General features: G+C 40.7%; 1 protein-coding gene and 1 long non-coding RNA gene across 4 annotated transcripts in view; both read left to right on the top strand.

Moving 5' to 3' along the window:
- The window catches only part of LOC128634137 (uncharacterized), a 31,842-nt gene that overhangs the window by 668 nt on the left and 11,174 nt on the right, over positions 1-20,000 (top strand). The window lies entirely within an intron of this gene.
- Positions 13,723-20,000, top strand: part of LOC128634113 (NACHT, LRR and PYD domains-containing protein 9-like) — an 11,510-nt gene continuing 5,232 nt past the window's right edge. Inside the window, exons 1-6 of one of the 3 annotated variants that reach the window (XM_053684342.1) lie at positions 13,723-13,890; positions 14,346-14,462; positions 14,872-14,926; positions 15,161-15,365; positions 15,650-17,426; positions 19,368-19,541. In XM_053684342.1, coding sequence (XP_053540317.1) covers positions 13,838-13,890; positions 14,346-14,462; positions 14,872-14,926; positions 15,161-15,365; positions 15,650-17,426; positions 19,368-19,541 — 2,381 coding nt within the window. In that variant the 5' untranslated portion in view covers positions 13,723-13,837. The remainder of the gene's footprint in view (positions 13,891-14,345; positions 14,463-14,871; positions 14,927-15,160; positions 15,366-15,649; positions 17,427-19,367; positions 19,542-20,000) is intronic. The other 2 variants (XM_053684343.1, XM_053684344.1) reach the window with 2 other exon arrangements.

The raw sequence follows: 20,000 nt of genomic DNA, 5'->3' as shown, positions 1-20,000 counted from the left end.
TTTTTGCAGTTTATAAGTTTGTAATTTTATTTATGCTTTAAGACATTATTTATAATTGAATCATAATATTAAAGTAATTGTTATGCTAGCGGACTTTACTAGCCAGAGTTAACACTTTAACCAATCCAGCACATTAGTAAGTACAATAAGTTAATAAAATGAAGTTAATATATTAAATAGGCTTTGGTGGTTGTCATGTCATGTGAATATTTAGTGTTATACCGACTTCTGTAACTAGCTTCACCATGTAACGGATAGTTCGGTTATAAATAGCAGAGTCAGGCTTCCTAAATAGTTATCGATCTGAGCGCTGGATTGAGTTTAAAGCCTCTGAAATCGAGGACAGGGTGGACAGTAGTCTGGACCGAGCCGAGCTCATTAGTTCCAGTTATTAGTTTGTTATGAATCTGTAAAGCGCTGGGCGGTGGTGTGATGTGTTCGATGTTGTAACTACAGCGCGCTCCTTTTATTCTGTGTCTCTAAACACCGCAGCTGAGCTGTGATCTGTGTGTAGAACAGGTTCTCACTCAGCACAGTTATTAGCAAGCACGGATATGGTTATTTTCTTACTCAGAACATCACTAGGGACTGAAAATCTCAATATATTAACATTTTCTTTAGAGGTAAAATGGCACGAAGGTGGAAGAAGAATAATTATAACTAGACCAGTACATTTCCTGAAGAAAATGTGAGCGGTGCTTGCCGTGGTGAAATCGAGACAGGGCGCCAATACATTCAAGAGCCGCCCGCGTAGGGTGCCAATACTTTTTAGAGCCGACCGTCAAGGGCGCCAGTACTTTTGAGAGCTGGCCGTGCAGGGTGCCAATACTTTTGAGAGCTGGCCGTGCAGGGTGCCAATACTTTTGAGAGCTGGCCGTGCAGGGTGCCAATACTTTTGAGAGCTGGCCGTGCAGGGTGCCAATACTTTTGAGAGCTGGCCAGATCGTGTGCCAATACTTCTGAGAGCTGAACAGATCGTGTGCCAATACATTTTAGAGCCGAACGTGTACGGAGGCAATACTTTTACAGCTTTCAGTTTAGAGGGCCAATACTTTCACAACTCAATGCAAGTCTATGGGAAATTTTCTGACTTTGAGCTTCCGTACTGGGAATGCCGACATTCCAATCACTTCCAAAAGTCATAGCACACCTCTCCTCAATAAGCCGATCGATTCGACACCTCACCCGTCGATCTCCGACAAACGGTGCGAGACTAGTTACATGCCGAAAAAAAAGTGGAAGAAGAAGAATAATAATTATAACTAGACTGGTACATTTCCTGAAGAAAATGTGAGTGGTGCTTGCAGTGGCGAAACAGGGACGGGCCCCAATACTTTCGAGAGCTGACGGTGTAGGGCGGCAATACTTTCGAGAGCTGGACAGATAGGGCGCCAGCATTGTTAGAGCCGGCCGTGTAGTGCGCCAATACTTTTTAGATCCGACCGTCAAGGGCGCCAGTACTTTTGAGAGCTGGCCGTGCAGGGTGCCAATACTTCTGAGAGCCGAACAGATCGTGTGCCAATACATTTTAGAGCCAAATGTGTATGGAGGAAAATTTTTTAGAGCTTTCTCCTTAGAGGGCCAATACGTTCGAAACTCAATACAAGTCTCTGGGAAATTTTCTGATTTTGAGCTTCCGTAGCGGGAATTCCGGCATTCTGATCGCTTATAAAAGTCATAGCACACCTCTGCTCAATAAGCGATCGATTCGCACCTCACCCGTAGATCTCCGACAAACGGTGCGGGACTAGTTACGTGCCGAAAAAAAAGTGGAAGAAGAATAATAATTATTATAATAATAATTAGACTGGTACATTTCCTGAAGAAAATGTGAGTGGTGCTTGTGTGGCAAAATTCAGATCGGGCGCCAATACTTTTGAAAGCCGACAGCGTAGGGCGCCAATACTTTCGAGAGTCGGACGAATAGGGTGCTAGAGGGGTTTAGCATGATGCTCGCGTGTTTTAGCATGATGCTCGCGTGTTTTAGCATGATGCTCGCGTGTTTTAGCATGATGCTCGCGTGTTTTAGCATCATGCTAGCATGTTTTAGCATAATGCTAGCATGTTTTAGCATGTTTTAGCATCATGCTAGCATGTTTTAGCAAGTTTTAGCATTATGCTAGCATGTTTTAGCATTGTGCTAGCATGTTTTAGCATTGTGCTAGCATGTTTTAGCGTTGTGCTAGCATGTTTTAGCATCGTGCTAGCATGTTTTAGCATCGTGCTAGCATGTTTTAGCATCTCGCTTACATGTTTTAGCATCATGCTGGCATGTTGCTAGCATGTGTTAGCACTGTACTGGCCATATAGGGTGCCAATACTTTTAAAGCTGGACAAATAGGGCGCAAATACTTTCGAATGCCGGACTCTAGGGCACCAATATATTCGAGAGGTGAAAGTGTAGGGTGTCAATAATTTCGAGTGCCGGACGCTAAGGGCGGCAATACTTTCGAGAGCCGACAGCGTAGGACAGCAATACTTTCGAGTGCCGGACGCTAAGGGCGCCAATACTTTCGCGAGCCAGACAGATGGGGCGCCAGCATTGTTAGAGCCGGCTGTATAGTGCGCCAATACTTTTTAGAGCCAGCCGTCAAGGGCGCCAGTACTTTTGAGAGCTGGCCGTGCGGGGTCCCAATACTTTTGAGCGCCGGCAGGATAGGGTGCCAATACTTCTGAGAGCCGAACAGATCGTGTGCCAATACGGTTTAGAGCCGAACATGTACGGAGGCAAAACTTTTAGAGCTTTCTCCTTAGAGGGCCAATACTTTCGAACTCAATGCAAGTCTATGGGAAATTTTCAGAATTTGAGCTTCCGTAGCGGGAATTCCAGCATTCCGATCGCTTATAAAAGTCATAGCACACATCTCCTCAATAAGCCGATCGATTCGACACCTCACCCGTCGATCTCCGACAAACGGTGTGGGACTAGTTACGCGCCGAAAAAACGTGGAAGAAGAATAATAATAACTAGACCGGTACATTTCCTGAAGAAAATGTGAGTGGTGCTTGTGTTGGTGAAACAGGGATGGGTGCCAATACTTTCCAGAGCCGACAGCATAGGGCGCCAATACTTCCAGAGCCGGACAAATATGGCGCCAGCATTGTTAGAGCCTGCCGTGTAGTGCGCCAATACATTTTAGAGCCGACTGTCGAGGGCGCCAGTACTTTTGAGAGCTGGCCGTGCGGGGTCCCAATACTTTTGAGCGCCGGCCAGAGAGGAGTAATAATTATAATAATAATAATAATAATAATAATAATATTATTATTAATAATAATAATAATAATAATAATAATAATAATAAGTATGCAAGGGAACAATATTAGTGCTTTTGAAAGCACCACTAATTAAATGATCCATAGAATTAACCTGCATAAAAAATGACAATGTCTGCATAGTTTTTCTTCAAAGTGTACTTTCATTGTACTTGAAAATTGCAGTTGTGAAGTATTTGTCCACTTAAACATTTACATCTGACCGTTAACAATAAAAATTCTGTGCAGAGCTATCATATTTGTAGAATTTGATGTTGAATATTCGGTCACTGAATACTTCTCTCTTTCTCTCGTTGTGTATTAAGTATTGATGCTGCAAAAGAAGACGGATCTTTTGGTAGGCTGGTTAATGATGACCACAAGCACCCAAATGGCAGAATGCAGAAGACTGAAGTGGATGGAAGCCCACATCTTGGTCTGTTTGCTTTAACAGACTTTAAAGAAGGTGATGAATTACCTGCAATTACGGAGGAGGAGACTGGCCTTGGCGTAGCAAGGTATGCAGGGTATCTCCCTCTCTGTTTTCACAATTTAAAAATTATTAAAAGATAAACATTGTCTTATCCGGCAGTGTTGCAATTCATTTTTGTTGCACAACTAATTTTGTGCTTGTGCATCAACAATAAAATTAGACATTATTGTTCATCTGATCTGCTTCAGGTATTTTACTGCCACGTTTAAGCATTAACTACAAAACATGTGTGTGTCTGAAATCACCGTAATTATCCCAAAGTCTTCCAAAGTATCCCATATCTAACCCTGAAATCACAAACTTAATTCCTATAGTGAAATAATTATTGTTTTTGTCGTATTGAACAGCATATTTGTTTTCTGTTACATAATCTTGTCTGTTAATAGTTACTATACGGAGTCCCCACAAAGCATGTTTTATTCAGGTGTGTGAGGGAGTCTTGTGATAGCTGAATAGATATGTGAATTTAGAACAGTGTCCCCATAGGTCACTTAAACCTGTTTAAATATGCAGATTATGGAGGGGGACACTGCTGAGAGAAATGGCCAGGAGAAACAGCAGCCATCACAGTCTACACCTTTTCTGGATCATAAATATCAGAATTGTGTAGTTTGCTGGCACTTTTAATCCTGCCTTTCAATCACACCTCTCCATAATTTCCAACATAAGCATCCCCTGGGACTCAGTAGGTTCCCTACTGCATCTTCTCCAAGAAAACTGAGTACTCCTAGTTACTATTTGGTACATATGCACAAACTGCAGTCAGAGTTTTCATTCTTGAGACGTGAAATGTAAGTTCCAGTCTGTAAGTTGCCAGACAATAATTGCTGTTGGGTGTAAAGGTGTGTGTTTGCTATGTAACTAATGTTTATTCTTACATTTAGGTAAAACATCTACTCTGAAAAAGAGGAAGGCTCGGGAAGGAAATGAGGTCCATGCAGTGGAGAGACATATGAAGACCTTCATCATGTCATGTCGTGTCCCAGGGAAGTTGGTCTGTGAAAACTGCATTAGATCTGAGTCTTTATATCTTAAAGATAGAGACTGGCAAAGTGTCAAATTCTACGTCTATAACTGCACTGTAGCTTACAAAAGAGATATAAACAAAGATTAAATAACACTTTGATAGTAACACTTTACATCTATATTACAGATACTGTACATCATAACATCTGTAGTAATGCTTTAATAATAAGTTACGTTACACCTCTAGCCTTTTACTTTGTAATGAACCGCTCAGCATTTACTTCATAATAAACTAATCAGGAACAAATCAGGCATTTAAAATATCCATTAGGATCTTTACCTACACCGTTATATTGAATTAGATCAAATTGGTTTGGGCCGCCTTCTTCCAGTGGGTCCTTATGCAGGTGACTGACAAGTTCATGAGTAAGCCTATTGGGCAATAAAAGCTTCAGTGTGCTACCCATTTACATGTTTAGGCTGCCTGGAATCAAAATTAGCTACCTCAACATACATTATTAAGTTGTTACTGTCACTTTTTAGCTTAGTCAGTTAAGTGGATATAGAATAAAGAAAAATATTGTGTTTATGACATTTGGTTGTGTGTCTGTGTTTGGCTAGTATCTTTATTTTTCTCAATATGTTTAACTTTGAGCTGGCTATATGTAGTAAGCAGAAGTGTTATGTCAAACTTAAATGAGTCCAAGTTCATTCACGGCACATGTGAGCTTAGTAGTTGTGCACTGTCTTTTACAGTAAAGAAGCTCAAGACTCAAGTTGTCTTTATAATGTTGAATAGACAGGGTTTTTTCATCTGACTGACAATTTTTCACTTGATTAGAGATCCAGACCAATAAACAAATCCTTCATGTAGCTAAAATATCAAAAGGATGAGTGTCTTTGTCATTTTGACTTGCCAAAATGACTGGGGATAGTGTTAATTTGTGATGCATGCCTGTGATAAATAAGTGAGGTTCAGTACAGCAAGCACCTCTACTTTCTATTCCACAAAAAAAAATTGTATACTTTAAAATGAAACGCTTCTTAGAATTATAGCCTCAAAACTAATAATAGCACTGGTAACACCTTCCTTAACAAGTTCCTAGGTTTCTCAAAGGGTTCCTCTGTTGGAAATAGAAAGCTCCAAAGAAATGTAGTCTGTTATCTATTACGTGCAGATATTGAAATTTGTGTAAGAGAGCTTTTTGATAACCAAACTTTCACTGATTGCATATTTCACAAATAAGGCTAAGAGTCCTTAGTATAAACAATTAAGAACAACTGTTCAATTTAATTTCATGAGAAGCTTAAACCTTCAAATAGAGAAAATACACATCATATCTGCTTTACAGACAGCCCTCTAAATTAGACATACTTAGTTTGTAATTTTGTATAAAGAATTATAGAGTTAAATTGACAACTTTGTTTTTTAAAACCAAGTCCCATTGTTGTTATATAAACGACCTGATCTGTGTGTATGCAGATTAACTATCTAGTGATGTCCCCTCTACAACATGAAAACCAGCTAATTTGCTGTGTATGCAAATTAGGTCCCCATTAATGATGAGTTTAATGTCCCATTAATGTCCACATTAGGTGTGAAAAAACCAAGCACAGAAATTTTGAGATTTAAATCCAGAATTTGAGATGATATGTGTTCTCAGGCTTAAATTATACATGCCTGATTCTTTTCATATCTGTAGGACCTCAGGAAAGTGGTGTCCCCACAATACATGGGTGGGACTACTGACCCCAGAATGTTCTAATTACAAGTGTGTGTGTGTGTGTGTGTGTGTGTGTGTGTGTGTGTGTGTGTGTGTGTGTGTGTGTGTGTGTGTGTGTGTGTGTGTGTGAGAGAGAGAGAGAGAGAGAGAGAGAGAGAGAGAGAGAGAGAGAGTGTTAAAGGTACCGGAGCAGTCTGGCTGTGCAGCTACAGTAAATGTTAATAATAATAATAATAATAATAATAATAATAGGACGTTATTTAAAAGCTCATACAGCTGATGTTATTTTTATTTAGTAGTTAATTTAACATGCTATGCTAACATGTAAACAATAAGATAATATTACCTGACGTACATTTTACACTCAATATTGTCTGTTTCTGTTCTATTTCACCAACAAAAATATTTCCAAACAAAGCCACAGCAGGTCCTGCTCCTTTTTCCTCCTAATTCCCTCATTTCTCCACGTTGGGATTAATAAAGTATTATCTTATCTCATCTTTTGTTCAAATGGGAGATTTCTGATTTATTTTATTTATTTTGTTTATTTTTAAATAGGAGACTTTTTAATACTTTTATTAAAAATGGCTTCATGTTTCAATTATAATGAAGCATTTGTTCAAACAAAAATGTTTTCAGTCCTTTAAGGATCATTGTAACTGATGATGTTATTATTATTAATAATAATAATAATAATAATAATAATAATAATAATGATGCTAATGCTGATGTGGTGTCCTGTCCTCTGACTTCTGTGTGTGAGAGAAACGCACTCACATTTCTGTTACATGGGAAACTTTAGGTGTATTATGGCTCTGTGTGTGTGTGTGTGTGTGTGTGTGTGTGTGTGTGTGTGTGTGTTTGAGGTCAGTGTTCTGATATATCATCATTTCTCCCCCAGGAGAGGAAAGCTGTAGAGTTCTGTCCTCAGTTCTCAGATCAAACTCCTCCAGACTGAGAGAACTGAACCTGAGTCACAATAACCTGCAGGATTCAGGAGTGAAGCTGCTCTCTGCTGGACTGGAGAATCCACACTGTACACTGGAGATACTGAGGTACACACACACACACACACACACTGTACACTGGAGACACTGAGGTACACACACACACACACACACACTGTACACTGGAGTGTACCTCTTCGTCACCTCTAGATTAGATTACTGTAATGCCTTACTGTCTGGATGTTCCAGTAGGAGCATAAACAAACTCCAGTTAGTCCAGAATGCAGCTGCTAGAGTCCTAACTAGAACCAGAAGATACGCCCATATCACCCCGATCTTATCCACACTGCACTGGCTCCCAGTGAAATCTCACACTGATTTTAAAATACTGTTATTAACCTATAAAGTACTGAATGTTCTCGCGCCATGCAACTTTGATCAAAAGATGCAGACTCTCTGATGAAACGTTGAATAGTGTTTTTGTAAAATGATGTTGAAACACACACACACACACACACACACACACACACACACACATGGATATTTAAAATAACAGAGAATGCCACACAAGTTATTGTAATTTATGAATGTACAGTCAAAGATTGAACATTTACATTTAGACAGCTTTACCATAAAATGGCAGTTGATTTGTGTAAGTGTGTGAGGAATAGTCTGTAATATATCACACAGACGTGTGTGTGTGTGTGTGTGTGTGTGTGTGTGTGTGTGTGTGTGTGTGTGTGTGTGTAAAGGCATTAAATAAATGTTTTTTTAATTTTTTTATTAGTATGCTAGATGTAGTATGCTAGAGTACGAGGCGTACGAGTTCCACTCTCCTCTGTGAACTCCACCTTCATCTTCTGTTTCTCCATCACTGCCTCCAGCTCTGTTGCCTTTCTGACATCCTGAGAAAAAAACACATCATTTATACACATCATTAGCGTGTGTGTGTGTGTGTGTGTGCGCGCGCGTATGTGTGTGTTTACCTCCAGCAGTGCCTTCTGTACGGCAACTTGGCTGTACACCCTCGCTCCTTCTTCAGGAATGACAGCGCGAAGTTCCTCTTTATTCAGAGAGAATAGCTGAGCTCCTGTTCACACACAAAGACACTGTGTAGTCCTACACACACACACACACACACGCACACACACACACACACACACACACACACACACACACACACAGATATTAATAAATTAATAGATGATAATATTTTAAAAATTTGACAAGAGGCAGTGATTCACACAGGCCACTATAGGGAGCCGGAGCACAGACTGCCCTTTTACTAGACCATTAAAAATAAAGAGAATTAGAGTCACACCAGTAACTTTGTTCCAACAAGAGTAACACACACTTTCTGTCAAACTGTCAATCAAAGTAGTGTGTGCTGATTTATAGCCCTTTGTGCTTCTCAGGCCGACATTTCTGTAAGTGGCCTAATTTATGCCCGGGGTGGGGGTGGGGGTAACCCTATCGATTGTATCAGTGGGTCAGTCTAGCTCCTGTGTGTCTGGGCAGTGGTGGAGAGGGGTGTGTGGGGGAGTGGCCCCCCAACAAAGGTGTTCATGTTAATGAGTCTGTTTTTTTGTTTGTTTGTTTTTTTTTGTGGGGGGTGAAATACGTCTGAAAAGAGTATCAATGGTTAATATGGGGATGTGTTTGTGTTACTGTGTGGCGTTATTTCGTTTGTGTAAACACACTGTTAGAAAAGCATGATGTTTGAATGTGTACATATAGGAGTAGAATATTTGTTTGTGAAATAAATGAAAACAAATGTTGATTATGTTTTTAGGAGCCCGGTTTGCCTTTGAATAAAAAGTGTAGGAGGTAAAGCGTTTTTTTTAAATTTATTTATTTATTTTTTTAAAGATTCTGTTTAAAATAATTGTGTGTATTACATACATTCTAAACACAAACCTTTAGGATGTAAAAATGGTTAAAAGAGCTGTTTAAAAAGAATCGCACGTATTACATGACTTCTAAACAAAGATCCTTACGAGCTAAAAATGTTAGTGTCGGCTAAAAGAATCTCCGTAATGTTTAAACTAGAAGACAAAAAACCCCATCACCCCTCTCTCTCTCTCTCTCTCTCTCTCTCTCTCTCTCTCTCTCTCTCTCTCTCTCTAAACCCCGCCCATACATACATGTTTCAGACACACCTCTCTCTCTCTCTCTAAACCCTGCCCATACATACATGTTTCAGACACACCTCTCTCTCTCTCTCTAAACCCCGCCCATACATACATGTTTCAGACACACCTCTCTCTCTCTCTCTAAACCCTGCCCATACATACATGTTTCAGACACACCTCTCTCTCTCTAAACCCCGCCCATACATACATGTTTCAGACACACCTCTCTCTCTCTCTCTAAACCCCGCCCATACATACATGTTTCAGACACACCTCTCTCACTCTCTCTCTCTCTCTCTCTCTCTCTCTCTCTCTCTCTCTCTCTCTCTCTCTCTCTCTCTCTCTAAACCTGGCCCATACATAAATGTTTCAGACACACCTCTCTCTCTCTCTCTCTCTCTCTCTCTCTCTCTCTCTCTCTCTCTCTCTCTCTAAACCCCGCCCATACATGTTTCAGACACACCTCTCTCTCTCTCTCTCTCTCTCTCTCTCTCTCTCTCTCTCTCTCTCTAAACCCCTGAGCAACAGTTTGTAGGTAGTCTAATTTATGATCTTTGTGTTTTCCTGAGCAACAGTTTGTAGGTAGTCTAATTTATGATCTTTGTGTTTTTCCTGAGCAACAGTTTGTAGGTAGTCTAATTTATGATCTTTGTGTTTTCCTGATCAACAGTTTGTAGGTAGTCTAATTTATGATCTTTGTGTTTTTCCTGAGCAAGAGCTTTGTGTGGAGACACTTATTTTATGACCGGGGGTCGTGGTGTAAATCCTATCAGTATGTTTATGATAATGAGTTGGTGTCTGGGGGTGTTAATGGCTTTACGATACCCCCAGCAATAGGCAGACTCTATGTTTAAAAGTGGAGTGAGTTACACAGAAGTCTCTAAGATCTCGGCTGTGTACCAGTGTTTGCGCTGTGTGATTTAAACGAACCTGCGGCTTCTCATTTTAGCACCGCTAAAGTTTTATTTTTATTTTGAGGAATACTTCAAAGAGGAGGTGGCTGTCTATCGTAACAGTAAGTGTTTTATTAGTGGTGCTTGAAAAGCACTACTATTGTTCTCTTGCATACTTATTATTATTATTATTATTATTATTATTATTCTTCTTCCACGTTTTTTTCGGCGCGTAACTAGTCCCGCACCGTTTGTCGGAGATCGACAGGTGAGGTGTCGAATCGACCGGCTTATTGAGGAGATGTGTGCTATGACTTTTATAAGTGATCGGAATGCCGGAATTCCCGCTACGGAAGCTCAAATTCTGAAAATTTCCAATAGACTTGCATTGAGTTATGAAAGTATTGGCCTCTAAACAGAAAGCTCTAAAAGTTTTGCCTCCGTACACGTTCGGCTCTAAAATGTATTGGCACACGATCTGTTCGGCTCTAAAATGTATTGGCACACGATCTGTTCGGCTCTAAAATGTATTGGCACCCTATCCGGCCAGCTCTCAAAAGTACTGGCACCCTTGACAGTTAGCTCTAAAAAGTATTGGCGCACTACAAGGCCGGCTCTAACAATGCTGGCGCCCTATCTGTCTGGCTCTCGAAAATATTGGCACCCTATTTGTCCGGCTTTAAAAGTATTAGCACCCTAAACAGCCAGTATAGTGCTAACACATGCTAGCAACATGCCAGCATGATGCTAAAGCATGCTAGCATGATGCTAAAACATGCTCAAACATATAAGCATGATGCTAAAACGTGCAAGCATGATGCTAAAACGTGCAAGCATGATGCTAAAACGTGCAAGCATGATGCTAAAACGTGCTAGCATGACGGTAAAACGTGCTAGCATGACGGTAAAACATGCTAGCATGATGCTAAAACATACTAGCATGACAGTAAAACGTGCAAGCATGATGCTAAAACGTGCAAGCATGATGCTAAAACATGCTAGCATCAAGCTAAAACCCTCTAGCAACCTATCCATCCGGCTCTCGAAAGTATTGGCGCCCAATCCAAATTTTGCCAGTGCAAGCACCACTCACATTTTCTTCAGGAAATGTACTGTTCTAGTTATTATAATAATTATTATTCTTCTTCCACTATTTTTTGGCGCGTAACTTCTCTCGCGTTTGTCGGAGATCAAAGGGTGAGGTGTCAAGTTGATCGGCTTATTGAGCAGAGGTGTGCTATGACTTTTATAAGCGATCGGAATGCCGGAATTCCCACTACGGAAGCTCAAAGTCAGAAAATTCCCCACAGACTTGCATTGAGTTTTGAAAGTATTGGCCCTCTAAACAGAAAGCTTTTAAAAAAATTGCCTCCGTACACATTTGGCTCTAAAATGTATTGGCACACGATCTGTTCAGCTCTCAGAAGTATTGGCACCCTATCTGGCCGCCTCTCAAAAGTATTGGCACCCCGCACAGTCTACTCTCAAAAGTACTGGCACCCTTGATGGTCAGCTCTAAAAGGTATTGGCGCACTACATGGCCAGCTCCAACAGTGCTTGCGCCCTATCTGTCCGGCTCTCAAAAGTATTGGCGCCCCATTCCTGTTTTGCCATGGCAAGCACCATCCACATTTTCTTCAGGAAATGTACCGGTCTAGTTATTATTATAATTAATGGTGCTTGAAAAGCACTACTATTGTTCTTCGGCAAACTTAGTATTATTAATAATAATAATAATAATAATATTATTATTATTATTATTATTATTATTATTATTATTATTAATGGTCCTTGAAAAGCACTATTATTGTTATTTGGCAAATTTATTATAATTCTTCTTCTTCTTCCAGTTTTTTTTTCGGTGCGAAACTAGTCCCGCACCGTTTGTCGGAGATCGACGGTTGAGGTGTCGAATCGATCGGCTTATTGAGGAGATGTGTGCTATGTATTACGGAAGTGATCGGAATGTCGGCATTCCCGGTACGGAAGCTCAAAGTCGGAAAATTTCCCATAGACTTGCATTGAGTTGCGAAAGAATTGGCGCTCTACACCGCCAGCTCTAAAAGAATTGCCTCCATACACGCCCGGCTCTCAAAAGTATTGGCAACCAATCTGTCCGGCTCTCAGAAGTATTGGCGCCCTATCTGGCCGACTCTCAAAAGTATAGACACCCCGCATGGCTGGCTCTCCAAAGTATTTCCGCCCTACACGGCCAGCTCTAAAAAGTATAGCTGCACTACACGGCCGGCTCTCAGAAGTATTGGCGCCCTGTGACTCCAGCTCTCAAAAGAATTGACGCCCATCGCGTCCAGCTCTCAAAAGTATTGGCATCCTACACCGGCAACTGTCAAAAGTATTGGCACCCCACTCTTCTGGCTGTCAAAAGTATTGGCACTCTACGCTTCCGGCTATCGAAAGTATTGGCGCCTGATCCGAATTTTGCCATGGCAAGCAGCACACATTTTCTTCAGGAAATGTACTGGTCTAGTTTATTATTATTATTATTATTATTATTATTATTATTATTATTGTGTGTGTGTGTGTGTCTGTCTTATTATTTCTGTGTCTGTGTTATTATTTCAGACATCAGATATTTCTCATCTATATTAAATGTTTTCTACACATTTGATCATTTTAGAAAATGTCTGAAGGATTTTTACACGCACCCCTGCTCTCATCAGACAGAACCTCGATTGGGAAACACTGGGTTAGTTACTCGTCTGACCAATGTGTTTAACTTACTCTCCATCATCACCTTTATTCTGAGTAACATTCATTATTCACACAAAAACTACTTACACACCAATCCTCACTAATATCAGGATACTCGCTCTCATTAAGGGAAAACCAGAAAAATACATTTCTGCAGATATTTAAGTAAACTTACTCAGCGTATGAGTTCTGCTTCTTTATCTAATGATCTGCTGAGTGTTTCTAGCACTTCCTGGTATTTTAATTTTGTTTATATATTTGTATAGAGCTCTGACAGTTGTTCGTGCTGAATGAAGTCACGAGATAATAAATGAAGGTAATGAAATGATAATGTGTGTGATGTAGATTTTACCAGACTTTTAATTCTGTTCTCTGTATTTGCAGCGTTTTCAGGCTTTTACTTTCAGTATTTACAGGCCTTTGCTCGATGAATCAGAAAGCTGTCTGATAACAAACCACATCTGTGTGTGTGTGTGTGTGTGTATTACCCTACCTCACTGCCCCTCCCCCTCTGCAGAATAAACGGTTCTGAATGTACACTAGATGCAGAAGAGTTTTGTGGGTTTGTACTGAAGTTTGAATGTACACAGGTTGTGTTATGACTTGATACAGAGACTATTTCCTGTAAGTGAACTCTGTGCTGAAACAGGGTTTGATTTAACACACCGATGTTGGAGTGAAGTAAACGTGTGTCCTGCTGTAATCTGGAGAAGGAGACATGACCTCCAACATGAGTGTGTCTGAAAAACAGGACTTAAAGAGAGACGAGAGGTGAGTTACTTTTCCATTCACCAGCAATAAACACACACCGTCTCATGGAACAGATCTGTATCTCTAAACACTCACTAGTGTACAGAGGAACTAGACTTTGGTTTAAGGTGTTTAATAGCAGTGAATATATCACTGATCTGATCTAAGAACAGTTTAGAGAAATCATTCACTGAGAGAAGAGTAAAAAGGACTGTGCAATGTGGAGAAGAGCAGCGTAGCTTTGAGTCGGTGAATTCTACAGGCTTTATGACCCAGCTGAGTCAGTTATCTGTGATTGGGACTCCTGACATCAGTGTAATTCCTGAGGTATGAGGCGTGTCTCCTGTTTGAATAAGTGTGCAGACTGGAGCTGAATTAAAAAGATGGAATTATTGGTGTTTAATGACGAACACATTGTGTAACAGTGCTGAGACAGCAGAGTATTAATTATTGCTGATATTTCTGTTTAATTCTAGAATGATGGAGGGAAAGAGATCAGACTCACCAGAACCCAGCTGTGTGTCCATGAAGAGTGACCGGTCAATGGATCGTCCACTTCACTTCAGAGACGGAGCCAGTTCTCCTGATGTGAGGTCAGTACAGTGAGGTGTTTTACAGCAGTGTTCCACCTGATCAAACTCACTGGTCTCATTCTGAAGCCCTTCATGATCTTTATCAGGTGTTGAAGCAGTAAAACACTAAACTGTGCAGTGCTGCAGCTCTCGGACTGGCAGTGAGGAAAACTGCTTTAAGAGTTCAGTTCAGCCTGCAGTCCCTGAGCTGGAGGGTCTGTGGTGCTACACAACAACATTTACACCTGGACATTAATGACTAGATCACTATTTTATTCATAAACATGTTAGTGTCAGTGAGAAATCCTGAAATCAGTGTATTGTGTTAAGAGGATAGTGTTATATATCTGTCTCTGTATGTATTAGTGTGTATTGTGCAGCTATGAATACATATAGTCTATATCACATCATGTGTTTTATTTCTTCACAGACCACAACAGAAGAAATCAAACCTCAGCAGAAATCAGTTGGACTCCATATTCAAGGTGTGTGTCTTTTTAATGTGTGTAACTTGTGTGTGAGCAGGTTGCAGGTTTTTTATTTAAGATCATTACAATTTACAGATTTATTGATGTGCAGCAGCATTATGGGTAATCAGGCAGAATTTCAGCTGTAACTGTGGGAATAGAAAGAGACTTTTATTCTTTTCATAAAATAAAAGCATCTCTCAGTGTGTAACATTATAATATTTAGATGTGTTCCTGTGTGTTTCTAACCAGGAGCTGGAACACAAAGTCATCACTCTGATAAAGAATGAGCTGAAGAGGTTTAGGAAGCTCCTGAGTCCAGATTACCCAGCATGCACTGAGAGGGAGGTGCAGGATGAGGAGGATCTGCACAGTGTCAGAGACGGAGCGCTGAAGATCACACTGCACGTCCTGAAGAACATGAACCACACAGATCTCGCTAACACACTGCACAACAGTAAGAGCTCTGAGTCATGGCTTTATTCCGTCAGGTTCACTTCAGAGAGAGGAAATAGTTTTAGATAGGAACACTTTTAGTTTGAAGTTCGAGTTTAGTATCATGTACATCTGCTGCGTTTCTGTTCTGTTCGTGGTCCAGCTTGTGGTGACTCTGTACAATGGTCCTGTTCCTTCAGGAATATTTACTACATGAATCAGGAATGAACAGCAGCATTTGAATTTTACATTTAATCCTGTGTTCAGTGATTATACATTAAAACATGTTATTACTTTGTTTATTAGAACTCGTCTCTGTGTATCAGACAAAGCTGAAATCCAGCCTGAGAGAGAAGTTTAAAAGAATTAATGAAGGAATCTCACAGCATGGAAGCTCAGCACTTCTGAATGAGATCTACACAGAGCTCTACATCACAGAGGGTTGGAGTGGAGACGTCAATAATGAACATGAGGTGAGACAGATTGAGACAGCGTCCAGGAGACCAGCAGCACAGGAGACACCCATCAAATGTAACGATCTCTTTAAAGACAAGTCCATCAGAAGTGTGCTGACTAAAGGAGTTGCTGGAATTGGAAAAACAGTCTCTGTGCAGAAGTTCATTCTGGACTGGGCTGAAGGAAAAGCAAATCAGGACGTCACCTTCATGTTTCCACTTCCCTTTAGAGAGCTGAATCTGATGAAGCAGAAACATCTCAGTCTGATGGATCTTCTTCATCACTTTTTCCCTGAAATAAGAAAACTAGAAGTAATAGACTGTGACTCCTACAAAGTGGTGTTGATCTTTGATGGTCTGGATGAGTGTCGACTTCCTCTAAATTTCCAGAAGAATGAGAGACTGTGTGATGTGACAGAGTCAGCCTCAGTGGATGTGCTGCTGACGAACCTCATCAAGGGGAATCTGCTTCCCTCTGCTCTCCTCTGGATAACCTCTCGACCAGGAGCAGCCAATCAGATCCCTCCTGAGTGTGTAGACCAGGTGACAGAGGTACGAGGGTTCAGTGATCCTCAGAAAGAGGAGTACTTCAGGAAGAGAATCAGTGATCAGAGCCTGTCCAATAAAATCATCTCACACATGAAGTCTTCAAGAAGCCTCTACATCATGTGCCACATCCCAGTCTTCTGCTGGATCTCAGCCACTGTTCTAGAGAGAATGTTGGGTGAAGCAGAGAGTGGACAGATCCCCAAGACTCTGACTCAAATGTTCACACACTTCCTGATCTTGCAGATCAAACACAAGGACCAAAAGTACCATCAGAAATGTGACCCTGATCCTCAGCAGACCAGAGAGAGTATCCTGGCACTGGGAGAACTGGCTTTCCAACAGCTGGAGAAAGGAAACCTGATCTTCTATGAGGAAGACCTGAGAGAGTGTGGCATTGATGTGAGAGAAGTGTCAGTGTACTCAGGAGTGTGTACCCAAATCTTCAGAGAGGAGTTTGGGCTTCACCTGGGGAAGGTGTTCAGCTTTGTACATCTGAGTGTTCAGGAGTTTCTGGCTGCTTTATATGCATTTTTCTGCTTTATTTTTAGAAAGACAAATGTGTTAGTGGAGCAAAGCACTGGACTTTTTAATTTCTTCAGAAAGTCAGACATGTCTGATCTCCTCAGGACTGCAGTGGACAAGGCCTTACAGAGTGAGAACGGACACCTGGACCTGTTCCTCCGCTTCCTTCTGGGTCTCTCACTGGAGTCCAGTCAGACTCTCTTACGAGGTTTAATGCCACAGACAGGAAGCAGCTCTCACAGCACACAGGAAATAGTCGAGTACATCAAGGAGAAGATCAGGGAGAATCCATCTCCAGAGAAATCCATCAATCTGTTCCACTGTCTGAATGAACTGAATGATCATTCTCTAGTGCAGGAAGTACAGACTTACCTGAACAGAGGAGGTCACAGTCGTCTCAGTGGAACCAGACTCTCTCCTGCTCAGTGGTCAGCTCTGGTGTTTGTGTTACTGAACTCAGATCAGGAGCTGGATGAGTTTAATTTGAGGAAATATGACCCATCAGAGGAATGTCTTCTGAATCTGCTGCCAGTGGTCAAAGCCTCCAGAAGAGCTGAGTGAGTATTTTTATTTATAAATGTATTTCTGCATGGTTTATTATTTTAATGTAACACTGAACTGCACTGTTTGGATTAATGCTGGTTAATAATTACTCTAATCATCTTTAAACAAACCTCTGGTACTGTTACAGAAGAGTTTCACTTTTTACACCAACACGTTACGTCTGCACTGAGGGCGGGGCCATGTGGACAAAACCTTGTATCACCATTTATTACCTTTTCTCTAAAACTGATGAAGAAATGATCTCTACAGAATAACTGCATGTATTCATCACTGCTTTCTGATCATTTTGTGATCTAAACACCAGTGAAAGGCACTTTTTCTTTTCTCCTTTTATTTGAAAGTGACATTGAACAGAACTTCACAAACGAGAAGAAGAAAAACAGAACACTGTCACCATGGGAACAATATGAATACAGCATGTAACATTGGTGATATAGAGGATATAGGAAAATATCTATCCATAGACATGACTGATTATTCTATTTTCTGGTCCTATGATGTGTATCAGCGTATCACACCGCCCAATCTGCACTGAGGGACACGTGAGAGTGTCGTGGAAAACAATCTTTCCAACCTAAGTTAAACACTTCAGAGACAGAGGGTTTGTAGATGCCAAAGGTCATCAAACTTTATTGAAACAACAAAGTGAGACAGTCTGCAGAAAGTCTCAATTATACACACACACACATGTCTTTATATACTTTTCTGAAGCAGTAAAATTATCCCTAGGCGGGGCATTAACCTCTTCTTTCTAAAAACAAACCAATCTCCATCGCCTTCATGAATGATTCATATCTATATGATACCTTACATTTGTGGTGCATGCGTTGTGAGTTGGATTTTCTTAAAGGTTTTATTGGGACAAGGTCATTTTTTGCAGCGCATGCGCCTTGCATTGAATTTTCTGAAAGGTTTCATCAGGACAGGATTTTTACCCCGTCCCAGATTTCCCCCTTATACCTTAATGACCTTCTGGCTTTAGTCCCAGCCTGGTACACTTCATCCTGGAAGTCTGATCTGTTATTGTGACACTGGTATTGAAGCTTAAAGGGCTTTGATTGGAAACACAGTTCTGGTGAATGTCTAATTGCTCATTTATTGCCAGAGTAAAGCTGCTTTAGACAAAACACACGGTTCTTCTAACTCCGTTTACACAGGACATACAGAGATGCAGAAAAACACCTGATGTTCAGTAACACATAGACGTCTTCTAGCTCACTACACACTTACAATAGAACTTGATTAAAACTCTTCTGTGCTTTTTCACTTTCACACCGGCCTTGTTTGGTTTGGACCGATCAGACTTTCTCTTTAGATTGGATCTGGTGTGGGATTAGTTTACAGGATGAAAGAGGATTGTCCTCGAGGACGGATTTCCAGTTAGCAAAAACATCATAATAATCCCTCTGTGCAGATCAAGGGATACGTCCTGTTTATAACTTAATCCCTAACAAAAAATGTGTGAATATTTACCATAAACAAACAAACAAACAAACAAACAAATAAATAATGCATGCACTGTGTGAGACGGATTTCCAGTTAGCAAATTAACTCGTTAACTTACTCCACACACACACACACACAAACACACTCTCATTCACACACTCACTCACTCACACACACTCACTCTCTCATTCACACACACACACACAGACTCTCACACACAGACTTTTTTTGACATGTACTTCCCTTAAAAATGGTTTCCATTATTCAAATAAAAACCCTTCTGTTTTCATTTCAATACTAATAATAATAATAATAATAATAATAATAATAATAATAATAATAATAATGCTGATGTGGTGTCCTGTCCTCTGATTTGTGTGTGTGAGAGAAACACACTCACATTTCTGTTACATGGTAAAAAGTAAGTGTGTTATGGCTGTGTGTGTGTTTGAGATCAGTGTTCTGATATTTCATCATTTCTCTTCCAGGCTGTGTGAGTGTAAACTGACAGAGGAAAGCTGTAGAGTTCTGTCCTCAGTTCTCAGATCAAACTCCTCCAGACTGAGAGAACTGAACCTGAGTCACAATAACCTGCAGGATTCAGGAGTGAAGCTGCTCTCTGCTGGACTGGAGAATCCACACTGTACACTGGAGATACTGAGGTACACACACACACACACACACACACACACACACACACACACACACACACTGTACACTGGAGACACTGAGGTATACACACACATACACACACACACACACACACACACACACACTGGAGACACTGAGGTACACACACACACACACACACACACACACACACACACACACTGTACACTGGAGATACTGAGGTACACACACACACACACTCTACACTGGAGAAACTGAGGTACACACTCTCTCTCACTCACACACACACACACACACACACACACACACACACTGTACACTGGAGATACTGAGGTACACACACTCTCTCACACACACACACACACACACACACTGTACACTGGAGATACTGAGGTACACACACACACATATTCTCTCTCTCACACACACACACTTTTTTTTTTTTTTTTACATGTACTTCCCTTAAAAATGGTTTCAATTATAATAAAGTA

Source organism: Ictalurus punctatus, chromosome 12 (genome assembly GCF_001660625.3).
Source record: "Ictalurus punctatus breed USDA103 chromosome 12, Coco_2.0, whole genome shotgun sequence".
NCBI classification, from domain to species: domain Eukaryota; kingdom Metazoa; phylum Chordata; class Actinopteri; order Siluriformes; family Ictaluridae; genus Ictalurus; species Ictalurus punctatus.
This window is presented reverse-complemented; position numbering and strand designations above follow the sequence as displayed.